The following is a 13,106-nucleotide window of genomic DNA, read 5'->3' as shown; positions in this document are numbered from 1 at the left end:
ATACTTAGAATAAAAAAGAATTCACAGAACTATGAACATAAAGGTGTATCTTAGGTCACCTAGATATGGATGATACTAATTTTGATTTCATTTGTTCAATTAGTCAATAAAATTTACTGACTCCTTAGCAGGCTAGGGCATTGGGTCTAAGATGTAAGAAAGCAAGTCCTCAACTTATGAATGAGTTCTTTCTGGGAGAATCATTTGTGGAATGGATTCGTTCCTTAAGTGACAAAGTAAGTCTTATACTACACACCTGTGAAAGTTCACAGCTGAAGTGAACACCCATAAATCAGGAACTTGTCTGTGAATGGTGTTGGAATGATATATATTAACTGGGGAGGAAGGTTACTCAATTACATAGCCGAACAGCACCTTAAGAGCTGAGCCAGAACAGTGGGTTTTTGTCTTCAGGGCAACAGTCATTTCGGTGATGATTGCTGATCCCTGTGGGATGTCCCTTAACAGTGCAAGTTCAAGGGGCCAGGGAGATGGCTCAGTGGAATAAGCGCTTCCCTGGCAAGCACAAGGGCCTGAGTTCAATCCCTGGTTCTGAAAAAAAAATGTGCAAGTTCAAGTAGACAGCATGTGGCTTTGGAGCAGCAATTCTTAATACTGGAATTGGAGTCCCAACATGTCTGTGTAAATGACAAATTAATTTCACTGGCAAAGAAATTCCTATATCTAAGCACTAACTGGTATGTGAAATGACCTAAAGTATGGTTTCTTGTTGTTTACGAAGATGAAAAACTTTGTAACATATTGTTTTGAAGATTATGACTTATTTTTAGATTTTAATCTCAGCTTTTATTACTTTTCAGTTAGTCTTGTTTACAGGCAATCTTAGAATATTTATGACAAAATCAATTCCTTTATTGTGTTTTATATGTAGCTTGCTTGCTTGCTTGCTTCCTTTCTTTCTTTATTGGGACAGAGTCTCACTATGCCATTCAGACTGGGCTTGAGCTCACTTTGTAGCCCAGGTTGGAATTGAACTTGCAGAAATCCTCCTGCCTTGGCCTCTCAAATTCTGGAATTACAGGCATGCAACATCATGCCTGGCCTAGTTTAAAATCTTGTGCCACACACAGAAGTCTCATATGCTCCCTAGTCTACCAAAATAGTATAAATTTAAATTTTTGTATGGATAAAAATTAAAAAAAACATAAAGTCCTTCACAACAATCTATAATCATTAATCTTTCTAAATCTCATCCATCATCATTTTCTGAAAAAGTTCAATGAAATTTAAAACTTTTATTTCACAGTCTATTTTCATTTTTTAATCTTTCTTCCTTTCTTGCTGCTACTGTCTTCTAAGAAAAATGCCTCTTTGCACTATAGGGATTTGAAAGACCAGCTTTCATCTGACAAATCAAGTATTGGGACCAGGTTCCTCCTGAGCAGGGGTCCTTAGATGTCCCTTAGAAAGCAAAGGAGAAAGGAGGAGGAAGTATAGAGTCATGTTTTAATTTTGCCACATAGTGTATGCTAACATTTGTTAATATATTTTGTTCAAGATCTGGAAAGAATAAATCACAGTGATTTTTTCCCCCTAGAGAACAGAATTTTAGGATGATATGAGGGTTTGAACTGGTGAGATATTGCACTGAGTGTTATAAATAAAGATGTGTGGAGAGTGTGACTAGAAGGAGTAGGCCCTAGGATGGCACAGATCAGGGAGGATGGGTGCTTCTGGTACTTCAGGAAGGGAACAAGAAAAAGGCAGGTGAAAAGTAGGAGTAGAACTAGTGTACAGATGGGAGTTGATGTGATTCATATTACTTTTTTTTGATAAGACTTTTTCTTCCATAATTTTATTGAGAAACAAATAGCAATGAGACAGTTTCAAACCAAATTGGTAGGACAGTTTCAATAATTAACACATTGCATACATTCTTCCTGGTGGTTAATTGCTGTACAAGATGTGGACATGATATTCTATTTACAAACACTATTAGAACAAATCCCTCCATTCAGAGACTGTAACTATATATCTATCCTAACCATTTTGAATACACAGATACAAAATGGACATTCATCTGTATCCCCCTTTTTTTTTGTTAAGTTCCGTTATTTGAACATTATAGGTGTGTTAACTCAGCAGATTCAGATTACTGCTTGGGTAGTTCTCTGCCAGGAGAGCCATGGTATTCTAAACCATGATTTAGAGAAGTCACGAAGGAAGAGCAACGTGGAGAGGGACAGAGGATAGGAGAGTACCTGGGCTACAGGGGGGCCTTTATGTGCTGCTACAGAGCTTGAATTTTATCCTAATAATACTAGAAAGTCATTGAAGGACTTTAACCAAGTGACATTATTTTCAGTTTCAGAGATCCCGCTGAGCCAAGCACAGTGGCACACCTCTGTAATCTCAGCACTAGGTAGGCTGCGGCAGGAGGAACACTGTGACTTTGAGACCAGCCTGAGCTATAAAGTGAGTGCAAGGCCAGCCTGAACGGTATAATGAAACCCTGTCCAACTAAAAATCAATCAATCACTCAATCAATCAACCAATCATTGAACCCTCTGGCTGTAGAAAAAGACTGGAGAGAAAGCAGAAGCTGAAGGCAGACCAGTGGGGTATCTCAGTGGTTCTGGTGAGAGTAAATTACATCACACTAGTGCCAGACGGGCTGGAAAAGTGAAGGGATTTAGAAGATTAACAAAAAAAATCATGATTTGATGGTGTTGGACGTAGGGGAGAAAAAAGACAAATGAGTTCAGGATGCCTTTCCAGGCTTGTCGTCTGAGTATGCGGATGATGATGATGATGAACTTCACTGGCCTTCACAGGATCTCTGGGAAGGGCCTCTCACTAACAGCTAAAATGAAAGCCTTGCGGGCAGCACATAGGCAGCTCAAGACTTTCTTTATATGGATTTATTGAAATATAAATAAACTTAAATATTATACAGTTCACTAATATTAAGGGTAAAATTTGAAGATTTGAAAAATGTAATCATCTAGCCTATAGCAAAATCAGGATAGAGAACATTTCTGTCACCCAAGATTGCTCATTTACTTTGGCCTTCTGCAGCTCTGGCTTCTGCCATTGGTCTCTTGTTTTTTGTTTATTTGTTTTGTTTCAGTTTTGCCTTTTTCTAGAAATGAAAATTTCTTTCATATAGAATAATTCTTTTGGGAGCCATCCATGTGATTGTATAAATCTGTTTCCTTTTGTTGCTAAGAGACGGATCTACTACAATGATGCTCTACACAACTTTATGTATTCACCAACTAATGGACATAGAGATTGCTTTCTGTGTTGGTTGATACATTATGTCAGCTTGGCTGAATCAGCTTCAGTTCCCGGCGTGAGGGCCCAGCCCTGCCCCAGTTCCACCAAGAAGTCCCAGTCTGCGGAGGATTTTGATCTTCGCAGGTGCGCCACTTCGCCAAGGAGCTCCGATCTTTGCAGTGGAGCACGGGTCTCTGCAGTCAGTGTAGAAGGACGAGAGAGGCTTGATGGACAGTGCAGCAGCTGCTCCTCCTCTGCTCCTCATTGTTTTCCGCCTCATGAACTGCTGTGGTTGCCTTGGAGCCAGCGAATATGGACTGAACCCTCCAGTAACTGTGAGCTAAATAAACCTTTCCTTCCTTCATTTTTGAGTGTGGGGAATTTGTCCAGCAACAAGTAAAAACTAAGACACTTTCCCTTTTGTCTCCTATAAATAAAAGTACAGAAATCTGGGCACAAGTCTTGTCTATACAGATATTCACTGTTCTTGGGAAAATACTTAGGAAAAGGGTCCTTGAGTTGTGTAGTAAACGTATGTTTAAGAAACACACAAAAAGGTTAAATTGTTTTCAAATGTAGCTCTACCATTTTGCATTCACATGAGTGACAAATGACAATTTTAGTTGTTCTACATCCCAGCAAATATTTTATCGGAAATACTATTTTTACTTTTATTTATTTAATGGCTGTTGTCAATCTGTGCATTTTCCTAGTTAATAGTGGTGTCGGATGTTCACATATAAAAATATGAACCTTGAACCTTATCTTACCCAATGTATAAGAATAAATCAAAATAGATCATAAAGCTAAGTGTAATAGTACTATCTTTAAACTTACTAGAGAATGCAGAAGAATAAGATCTTGTCTGGCTTTGCGAGTGGTTTCTTTATTATAAAATCAAAAAGGTAAACTGCAAAAGATGAATTAACAAACCAGACATTAGCAAAAATAAAATTTTTGCTTCTCAAAGGTATTTAGTAAATAAGTAACCCTTCTACAGTGTGTTGCATGTGGAGAAGGTGAATACATTTTTCCTTTAATTTCTTAGATCCATAAAAGAAAAGGCTCTGAATTCTAGAGGTTTTACTTACTGAAACACAGTGAGGACATTCATGCATACCTGGGAGCAATTTGCATAGTGAGGTTCTGGATTCTGAGCTGTTATTTTAATAGGATAAAAGTTTTGAGGGCCCTGGCACAGGATGAGCAGAATTTTTATATAGAAGTAATTTACATAATTTATGCTGAGTATAAACAATGACAATTTAAAAAACATATCCACAAATCTTGTAATATGCTCTGTTTGAATGTGAGCTGGACCTAGTGACTTCCTCTGCAGGAGGAGAATATGGTGCATGTGGTGGTAGGTCCCTTGTGAGATTAGAGAAAAACCATAGTTTCTATCTGTGTGGCTTCCCTGCCAGCTCCAGAGGGAGACATACCAGTGAGAGCCTTATGGAGAGACTCTTACACCAAGTTGCTGAGCTTCCAGCCAACAGCTATGTGAGTTTGAAAACTTGTATCTTCAGTTAAATTTCCCAGAACTATAACCCTGTCCAGCGGTTTGACCATGGTTTGTTAAGAGACCTTCTCATGGCTTGTGTCTACATGTCCCACTAAGACTCATGGGGTCACAGGTGGGGCTTTCAGAGGTAACAGTCTAAAGTGTATAAGGGCCAGCCAAATAGCTCAGGGGATTAAAGTGCCTGCAAGCAGGCGCAGGGGCTGGGTTTTGATCCCCGGACCTGCTGTGCCAGCTGCCCCCAGGGGTGCACTGAAATGGCAGTTGAGACTGGGCATGTTGGTGTACGCCTGTAATCCCAGCTCTTGGGAGGCTGTAAACAGGCAGATCACTAGGAGTCTAATGTAGAAGTGAAAGACCGTTCCCTAAAATACAAATATATATATAATGTGATACTGGGATTAAGGGTGTTTAATTATTAAGTTACTCCACTGATTGGTTTGCCACAGTCCTGGGTAGCATTAAGGGTGTCCCACTATGGGTGTGAGTGTTACCTGTCCTGAGGAAAGGCAGCATGAATATAATGCAAAGGACAAAGCAAAATCTGTCACTTGCTGCTTGCTGCCCTCTGCATGCCATCAGCTGTTTCTCCTCTGTGATGCTGCTGTGCTTTCTTTCTTTGGAGCCAGTCAGCTATAGACTGACATTCTGAAACCTATGAGCCCATTAAGCACGCCTTCCTTTAAATTGGGTGTCAAGTATTATGCTTCAGCAATGAGAAAAGTAAGAACAGACCTGAGCCAGAAATTTCTGGATTAGCCACTTGTATTCTTCACCTTCATGAACAATGCGAGGTGATAAACATTTGTTGTTTTAAACAGCTAAAATTGTTATGCAGGAATAAGTAAACTATATATGTATTTCATTTTCTGTGCTGCTCGCTCATCTCTGCTACTCCACTTGGTAAATTCTAAGCACCTTGTGCTGCTTTCTGAACTCAAAGAAATCTGTAACTACCTTGGGGAAATTTTTGTGATATTTTTTCTCTTTCTTTCTTTCTTTCTTTCTTTCTTTCTTTCTTTCTTTCTTTCTTTCTTTCTTTCTTTCCTTCCTTCCTTCCTTCCTTCCTTCCTTCCTTCCTTCTTTCTTTCTTTCTTTCTTTCTTTCTTTCTTTCTTTCTTTCTTTTTTTGTGGAACCAGGGATTGAACTCAGGCCCTTGTGCTTGCCAGGTAATTGCTTATTCTACTGAACTTTCTCCCTGGTCCCCCTTTTTTCTCTTATGGGTCACAAATCTAGATGGGCTAGATCCAATGCTGCTGTCTTCTCCTTCTCCTTCTCCTTCTCCTTCTCCTTCTCCTTCTCCTTCTCCTTCTCCTTCTCCTTCTCCTTCTCCTTGTCCTTGTCCTTCTCCTTCTCCTCCTCCTCCTCCTCCTCTTCTCCTTCTCCTTCTCCTTCCTCTTCCTCTTTCTTCTTCTTCCTCCTCCTCCTCCTTCCTTTTCGCCTTTTTGAGACAGGGTCTTGCACTGCAGTTCAGGCTTATCTTCAACTTGCAAGGATCTGCCTGCCTCAGCCTCCCAAGTGCTGAGATTACTGGCAAGTGCCAGCATTATGCCCAGCTTGTCCAGGGTCTTAAAGTCATTCATATACATATTTTTCTCTAATTGTTTAAGGTGAGAGTTAAAATTTGCTCTGTTAGATCCTCATGGGTGGAACTAGTTTAAATCTGAATTTCAATTTAGACATGTATTTTATCAGGAATTGATGTCCTTACGCAATTCAGTGAAAGGGTTCTTAGTATGTTTCTCAAAATTTTAAGATTTTTAAGGGGTTAAAGCCTTTAAGATGAGTAAGTCAGGAGAGGCTCAGTGAAAATCAGTGACGAGAATAAGAAAGGGTTGGAGGCCTCGAGGCCAGCGTTATTGGAGCAATCTGGGTTATAAAATGGCACATGTGAACCGCGTACATAGGACAGTTGATTTCACTTACTTTGATGCTTTGTCATTTACCTTTCCTCTGTCCTTTCTCTGAGAATACAGAGGCAATGCTTGGTTATGCTACCTCCCACCTGGGGACTGATGTAGTGAACTTTCTTAACAGCACCTTGTCCCAGCTGCTCTTTTCTTTCCTTGGAAGGTGGCCACATGAATGCTCCATTCCTGAATTTTGTCTTCTTGTTTACCATACGTACTTTTCTCAGTTTCAACTAGGCAGGCCCTTTCATTCAAAAACATACATCGCCGGCTGATTCATTTTTAACTGATAGTCTATTTGCACATCTAAATCTCTGATGATTAGATACAAAGTGTCTCACTTGTCATTTCTCACTTAGGCTTGTTCTCTCCATAAGCGAAATAAATCATGTGGATTTTAGCTGATCTCTGTGGTGGGAGCATTGCAACTCAAGATAAAGGAATTGGAATTGGAATAAAAATATCATCAAACCTCAACTTCCCTCATTTTATGAAACATTGTGGAGAATTTCCTGAGAACCTCCACACCTATTCAATTATCATGTGATGTGAAAAGATATACAAAGGAAACCATTTCTACATTTCAAAACGTTGATGTCCAGCTAGGAGAAGTGGGTAGCTTAGTTATTTCAACCTAAATGATTTTAAAAAGCTTTTGAAAGTATGCAAATAAATTATAACATTATTTCTAATGGGCAAAAGAGAAGAGCTACTTGGGACTTTAGCAAATCTTTCCTAACAATAAATATTAACCTCTTGCAAGAAGCTTGGTGGAGACTGTGTTAGTGCTAAAGGGGGTGGGGAAGAAAAAAGTGGCAACCTGTGTTTTTGAGTATATTTAAGTTAATTGTACAAATCATTTAGGGTTTACAAATTATAAATGTGTTATAGTAAATACACAACTTAAAATACTTTCTTTGTAGTGTTACTCTCAAATTTGTGTTGCTAAAGATATATGTGAGTAGGCCAGGGAATATAGCTCAGTCGCATGAGCACCTGCCTGGCAAGTGCAAGGTCCTGAGTTCAATCCCCAGTATTGCAAAACAAAAACAAAACAAAGAAACAAATGAAATACATAGATGAGAAAGATGTACGTGATTTCACATGCATATGATCCCAGCACTCAGGAACTGAGGAAGAATACCAAGTTCAAGGCCAGCTTGGGCAATGTTGAGAGACACTGTCTCACAAAGAAATATATGTATGAAATTTAAGACATTTTATAAGAGGTATTTTATTGAAACTAGCTTTCATTTTTAACAATTTGCTATTATTATTTAAAATAAAAACCTTTAATTTTTAATTTAGTTTTAAACCTGTAAAATTGAGTTCTCTGAACAAAAAGACATGTAGGTTCTCTAATCAACATACTTCTTGGTTTCTTCAGCTTTAGAGATGTTTACAAGGCAAGATGTGAGGACACAATAGTCTTAACAAACTCACCTAGAGCTTCTTGGTGTTTGTTTTTAAACTCTGGACAATTCAATGAAAGCGTTCTGGGACCCAGCTTGTTCAAATAATGGGCTTCCTTTGAAATAAGATCATCAGCTTCCCTTAAAGGCATAATAGTCACCTTTGACACCAGGAACAGAAGGTAAAAACAACAATAACAACAACAACAGAAAAAAAAAACAAAAAAACAAAACAAAACAAAAAAAAAACAAAAAAAAAAACAAAAAAAACGAAGAATCGCCCTCAGTACTGAAATTCTTAACTGATTTTCATGAAGTCTCATTTAGAGCTGTTTGGCTCAGGGCAGGAAAAGCTAGCACAGCTTAGAGCTGCCATCCTTGTGTCTGATGTGAAAGTCTTGATGTGGCTGAAGAAAATTGTGGAACACCAACAATGGAAGAGGGATGCCTGGTGTCGAATTGCCCCCAAAGAGGAGAGGAATGGCAAAAGCACACTTTTATGTATACAATAAAGTACAAAGGACTGAGTCTCACCTGGCCTAAAAGCGTTAAAATACAGCATTTCACGCTGATCTCCTTGATCTGTCTCTCCCCAAAAAGAGGAAGGGGGGGAGGGAGAAACTGATAGCACTGATGAATGGGGAGCTGAGGCGATAAGGTGGGACAGGGGGCTGCGGAGCGTCAGGGTGTCCACTGTCCTGTTCTGGGAACCTTTGAAGCACTCTCCATGACGAATTGCATTATCTCCACGCTGACACCACTCAGTGAGACAAAGATGAGAAGACAAATCAAAGGTCCTCGGTAAAGGATCCTGAACTCGTGCTCAAGTCTGCCCTGAGGTTTGCTTTATGTGCGGGACGGATGGGGTAGAATTAAAAGAGGAGGAGCTGGCCCGGAGAGCACAGGGCGGTGGGGGTGGGGGAACACAGCTACCTGAACTCGCCCGAGGTGGGGGCTCAGGGCTGAAGGTGGGGATGCAAATCCAGCCTTTCGGAACGGCCAATCAGGAGTCAGGTGAGAGGATTTGGGTCTCCAGCCCCCAGCCAGCCAGTGAGCACGTGTGTGGGTGCTGGGACCTTTGTCCCCCAACATCGCTCTTGGCGGGCACCCCTACGTGATCTCTTCGGGTCTGTTCTGCTCTGCCTCTTCTCTCCTCTGCTCTCCATCCCACGTTGCGCGGCGTGTCTTCCCTTGTTCACCCCTCTGACCTCGCGGTCCTTCGGTCCCGAGCGTGCAGAGCTTGGCACGCGCGGACCCGGCCGGGTGCCGCCTCCTCCAGTCCGCGGTGCAGCCCGAGCCTGGCGCCGACTTAGTGGTGCACCCGTTCCTCAGTCGGGTCCCGGGGCGGCCCTGCGCCTGCGGCTCCCTTTCCCCGACTTCGGTCTGTCCCGCGGGGCCCCAGCTGCAACGTGGAGAACACAGAACACAGACCCATCGCCTAACTCACCAGGGATCCGGGCGCTGCGGGGCTGCAGCGCTGCCTCCCCGCTCCTCCCCCACGCCACCCCACCCACCCACCGCGCCAGTGCTCTGGAGGCCTCCGGGAGTCTCTCACCCGACCCCCCAGACCCCACCCCCGGCAGACAAAGAGCTTAGGCAAGTTCGCCGTCCGCCCCAGCGCTCCAGGAGCTGCTGCTTCCGCAGCGGATCGCTCTGGGGGCGCGCGCCGGGCGGGGAGCGGCGGCCGCAGAGCGCGGTCTGGGGAGAGCCCGAGATGCGCCCACCTCGAGCCTGCTGCTGCTTCCTCTACCGGCTGGGGCTCCTCTCGCTTGGAATAGTTGCAGGTAAGTGCTTGGGGGACTTTCCCATTTCCTCTCCAGCTTTCCCCCTGGACGCCGAGAACGTGCAGGGCCGGTGCAATGGGTGCGCGGTGCGGGGACTCCGGGAACCGCAGCGAGAGCGAGCCGCTGTGGGGCTAAAGCTCGGCGGAGGCCAAGCGCGAATCTCCTGGCTGCACTGCCACTGGAAATTCGTATTTCCTTAGAATAGTAATGTTTTCAAAGGTGCTTTTCAGCACCTGGAAGAAAACTGGGAGTTGCACTCAGGTGAACGCTTTGCAAATCACTTTGTCTTGGGAGTCTGCACGAGTTTTCATCAGTTAAGGGCACTCCACAAACTTTGCGGCCCTGCTCCCTCTCCCACCACAGGTTACCGTACTTGGGGTCTGTAATCTGATCTCCAGACTTGAGGGCTTGCGAGCGTTTGGGGAGGTGGGCTGGTGGTCTGCACTGGACTCCAGGGAGCCCGAGTGTCTCTGTGGGTAGGGAGCTGGGGGTGCTTGCGCTACTTGAACGCTGCACTTTAAGCCCCGCGCTTCTCTGCCCCCCCCTGCAGGACTGCAGTTCGCCCCGGACAGCGAGGAGTGGGAAGTCGTGTTTCCGGCACTCTGGAGCCGGGAACCGGTGGACGCAGCCGGCGGCAGCGGGAGCAACGCGGACCCCGGCTGGGTGCGCGGTGGAGGCGCTCAGGCGCAGGCGGCCGGTAGCTCCCGAGAGGTGCGATCGGTGGCCCCGGCGCCGCTGGCCGAGCCCGCTGAGGGTCAGACCGAGCCCAGGTTCCGGCCTCCGCCGTTGCCGGGGGTTGAGGAAGACGAAGAGCTCGAATCGCAGGAGCTGCCCCGGGGATCCGAGGGCGCTGCCGCCCTGTCCGCGGGTGTCGGGGCCTCCTGGCAGCCGTCCCCCTCTCCGCCCCCAGCCCAGCAAGGCGAACCAGACAGCGACGAGGTGTTGTTGAGGGTCCCGGCCTTCTCCCGGGACCTGTACCTGCTGCTCCGGAGGGATGGCCGATTCCTGGCATCGCGTTTCACCGTGAAGCAGTGGCCAAATCCGGGCCCTGGCCCCACCGGTACGGCATCCGCCCCGCGCCCTCCTGCGCCTCCCGACGCCGCCTGCTTTTACACCGGGGCGGTGCTGCGGCACCCTGGCTCCTTGGCTTCGTTCAGCACCTGTGGAGGTGGCCTGGTAAGCGCCTTCCCCAGCTGTCTCTCCACCTTCCCTGCTGCTCCTCTCCTTCCAGGCTGATCTACATGCACCGACCCCTACCCTTCCAGCGTCTTCCTTCCGAATTTGATCTCACACTGCCTCACCCAGGGGCCTACACCGGTTGCCTCCTTTGGCACATGTCCAGGTTAGACAATGAATGGGAAGTCTAATTGGATGTATAGACTTTTAGATGACTATAAATGCTTTTGAATACTATATGAAATTCCTCTTGTTACTTCTTGTTAGTGATTCAACTTCATTCTGTACTGTTTCTAAAATAAACCTACTCTGTGTCCTTTAGCAGATAGAAATGAGCCCGTCAGCTCCCTGTTAAATCTCTTCCCCGTCCAAAGGTCCTCATCTATTCTCTTACTTTTGTTTCCTTTTCTTTTTTGGGGAGGAGTGGGTGGGTCTTACTACAAAGCTGTGAGAACCCTTCTCTTGGGCACTGCACACTGCCGGCTGTCTGGAATTTAAACAGGTCCACAGGCATTCTAGGCACCTGTTGCCTGCTCCTGTCCAAGGCTAGAGGGAGGCTGAGCCCACTGAAAGATCAACGCTGGTCTAGTGGGTGGCGCTGGAATCGAATTAATACTCAAAGGCTCCCGGTTCTGCGACCTAACGTTTTCTATTCTATGGTTTACATTTTCTTTGACAGCGGTTCCTTTTTCTCTCCATTTCCTGCGGACAAGCACTAAGTAGCCTTGTTAAAAGGTTTGATGCGGCTTTAGAGTAAAAGCCAGTTGCTCTGTTAGTATAAACTGTTCAATTTTTCTCCCTGTCTGGACCAGCGGTTTGGAATATTGATTGCTTTCCGTAAGTTGGTCTGGGTATGACAGGGAGTAAAATACATAAAATAAAAATTACCACATTAACGTCTATGTACAGTCGGAGGAATTCAGCAAATTCAAGTTGTACAGCCTCCACCAGCAGGGTGTTTACTGTGATTTAAAGCAAAAGCACTGCAGAAGGCCACCAGCACTTGTGTGAAAGCAACTTGCTTACTTTGAGGAAAAATCCGACAGCAATAGTTAGCCCAGTAAAAATCTCCAGAGGACACCTACAGTTAAATTAAACTGGAAAGTTTTACCTATGTCCCTCTAAAAATCTAGTAATGAAATGGAGTAAATTGCTAGGCAGGGCTTTTTTTTTCTAATTGTTCATAAGGATGAACATTCTAATATGGACATTTCTAAATGTAGGTAAAAAATGACATGGAACAATCGCATGATAATCTTTCAAACAAAGAAAAAAAATTTTTTTTATTTCTCTCTTTTGTGGACCTGATGCTTGCTGCTTCATTGGGGAAAATATTTTGTAGAAACTTCATTGTCCTCCAGCTTTTGGCTGGAGATTAAATAATTGCATATAGAAAGTTCCCCGTGTGGTAGTAGGAATAGAGAATAAACATTTCACTGTGTTGAAAAGTGGGCTTCTGGTTAGATTTTCCAAATGAGCTGTGTCCTCTCTTCTCCTTAAGGGAGCAAAGCTAGAATTATGAGTAGGTTTTTCATGAACTGAATAGCAGTTTGACACACCTCCCTGTTTATCATGTTGGATTTCTTCTCACTTTTCCTTTTAGCCACTTATGTATATTTCTGAACTGGGAAGTCTTTGTTATTGAGGAAAACTGACATGGCCAGCAATACAGTATGGCAGTCAGACTTTGGGCAAAAATGTTAGGCAAATAGCCAGGAAAGGTGGGCTTGTTACTCCAGGCTCTCCAGGCCCAGCCTCCTTCCCTTAGGAGCTGATAGAGTGAAAAAAACAAAACAAAACAAACAAACAAAAAAACAGCACAATTTGGTATCTAAACTCTGGCACATAGACACACAATCCTCACCTTGCATGTAAGTAAGATAATTAGTTAGTTGAACTTAAAATTGGGTGGTATGATTAGGATCCTGTTAAATGTAGTTTAAATCCTGTACTAGGGACTAGAATGCCCTGTCTTTAGGAGCTTGGATGAGAAGGGTTGCATAGCCAAGTGGATATGACGCAAAGAATCAGGAAAGAGTAACATGCCGGCATGATGAATCA

The 13,106-nt window shown here is 44.0% G+C and overlaps 1 protein-coding gene across 1 annotated transcript in view; it reads left to right on the top strand.

The window, feature by feature from the left end:
• Positions 1-9,668: 9,668 nt before the first annotated feature.
• Adamts19 (ADAM metallopeptidase with thrombospondin type 1 motif 19) overlaps positions 9,669-13,106 on the top strand; it is a 319,655-nt gene continuing 316,217 nt past the window's right edge. The window contains exons 1-2 of the mRNA XM_023715358.1: positions 9,669-9,869; positions 10,420-11,045. Of these exons, the coding sequence (XP_023571126.1) occupies positions 9,800-9,869; positions 10,420-11,045 (696 nt within the window). The 5' untranslated portion in view covers positions 9,669-9,799. The remainder of the gene's footprint in view (positions 9,870-10,419; positions 11,046-13,106) is intronic.

Source organism: Octodon degus, unplaced genomic scaffold, assembly GCF_000260255.1.
Source record: "Octodon degus isolate 3935 unplaced genomic scaffold, OctDeg1.0 scaffold00040, whole genome shotgun sequence".
Classification (NCBI taxonomy): domain Eukaryota; kingdom Metazoa; phylum Chordata; class Mammalia; order Rodentia; family Octodontidae; genus Octodon; species Octodon degus.
The sequence above is the reverse complement of the archived record's forward strand: the minus strand, read 5'-3'. Positions and strand labels throughout refer to the sequence as shown.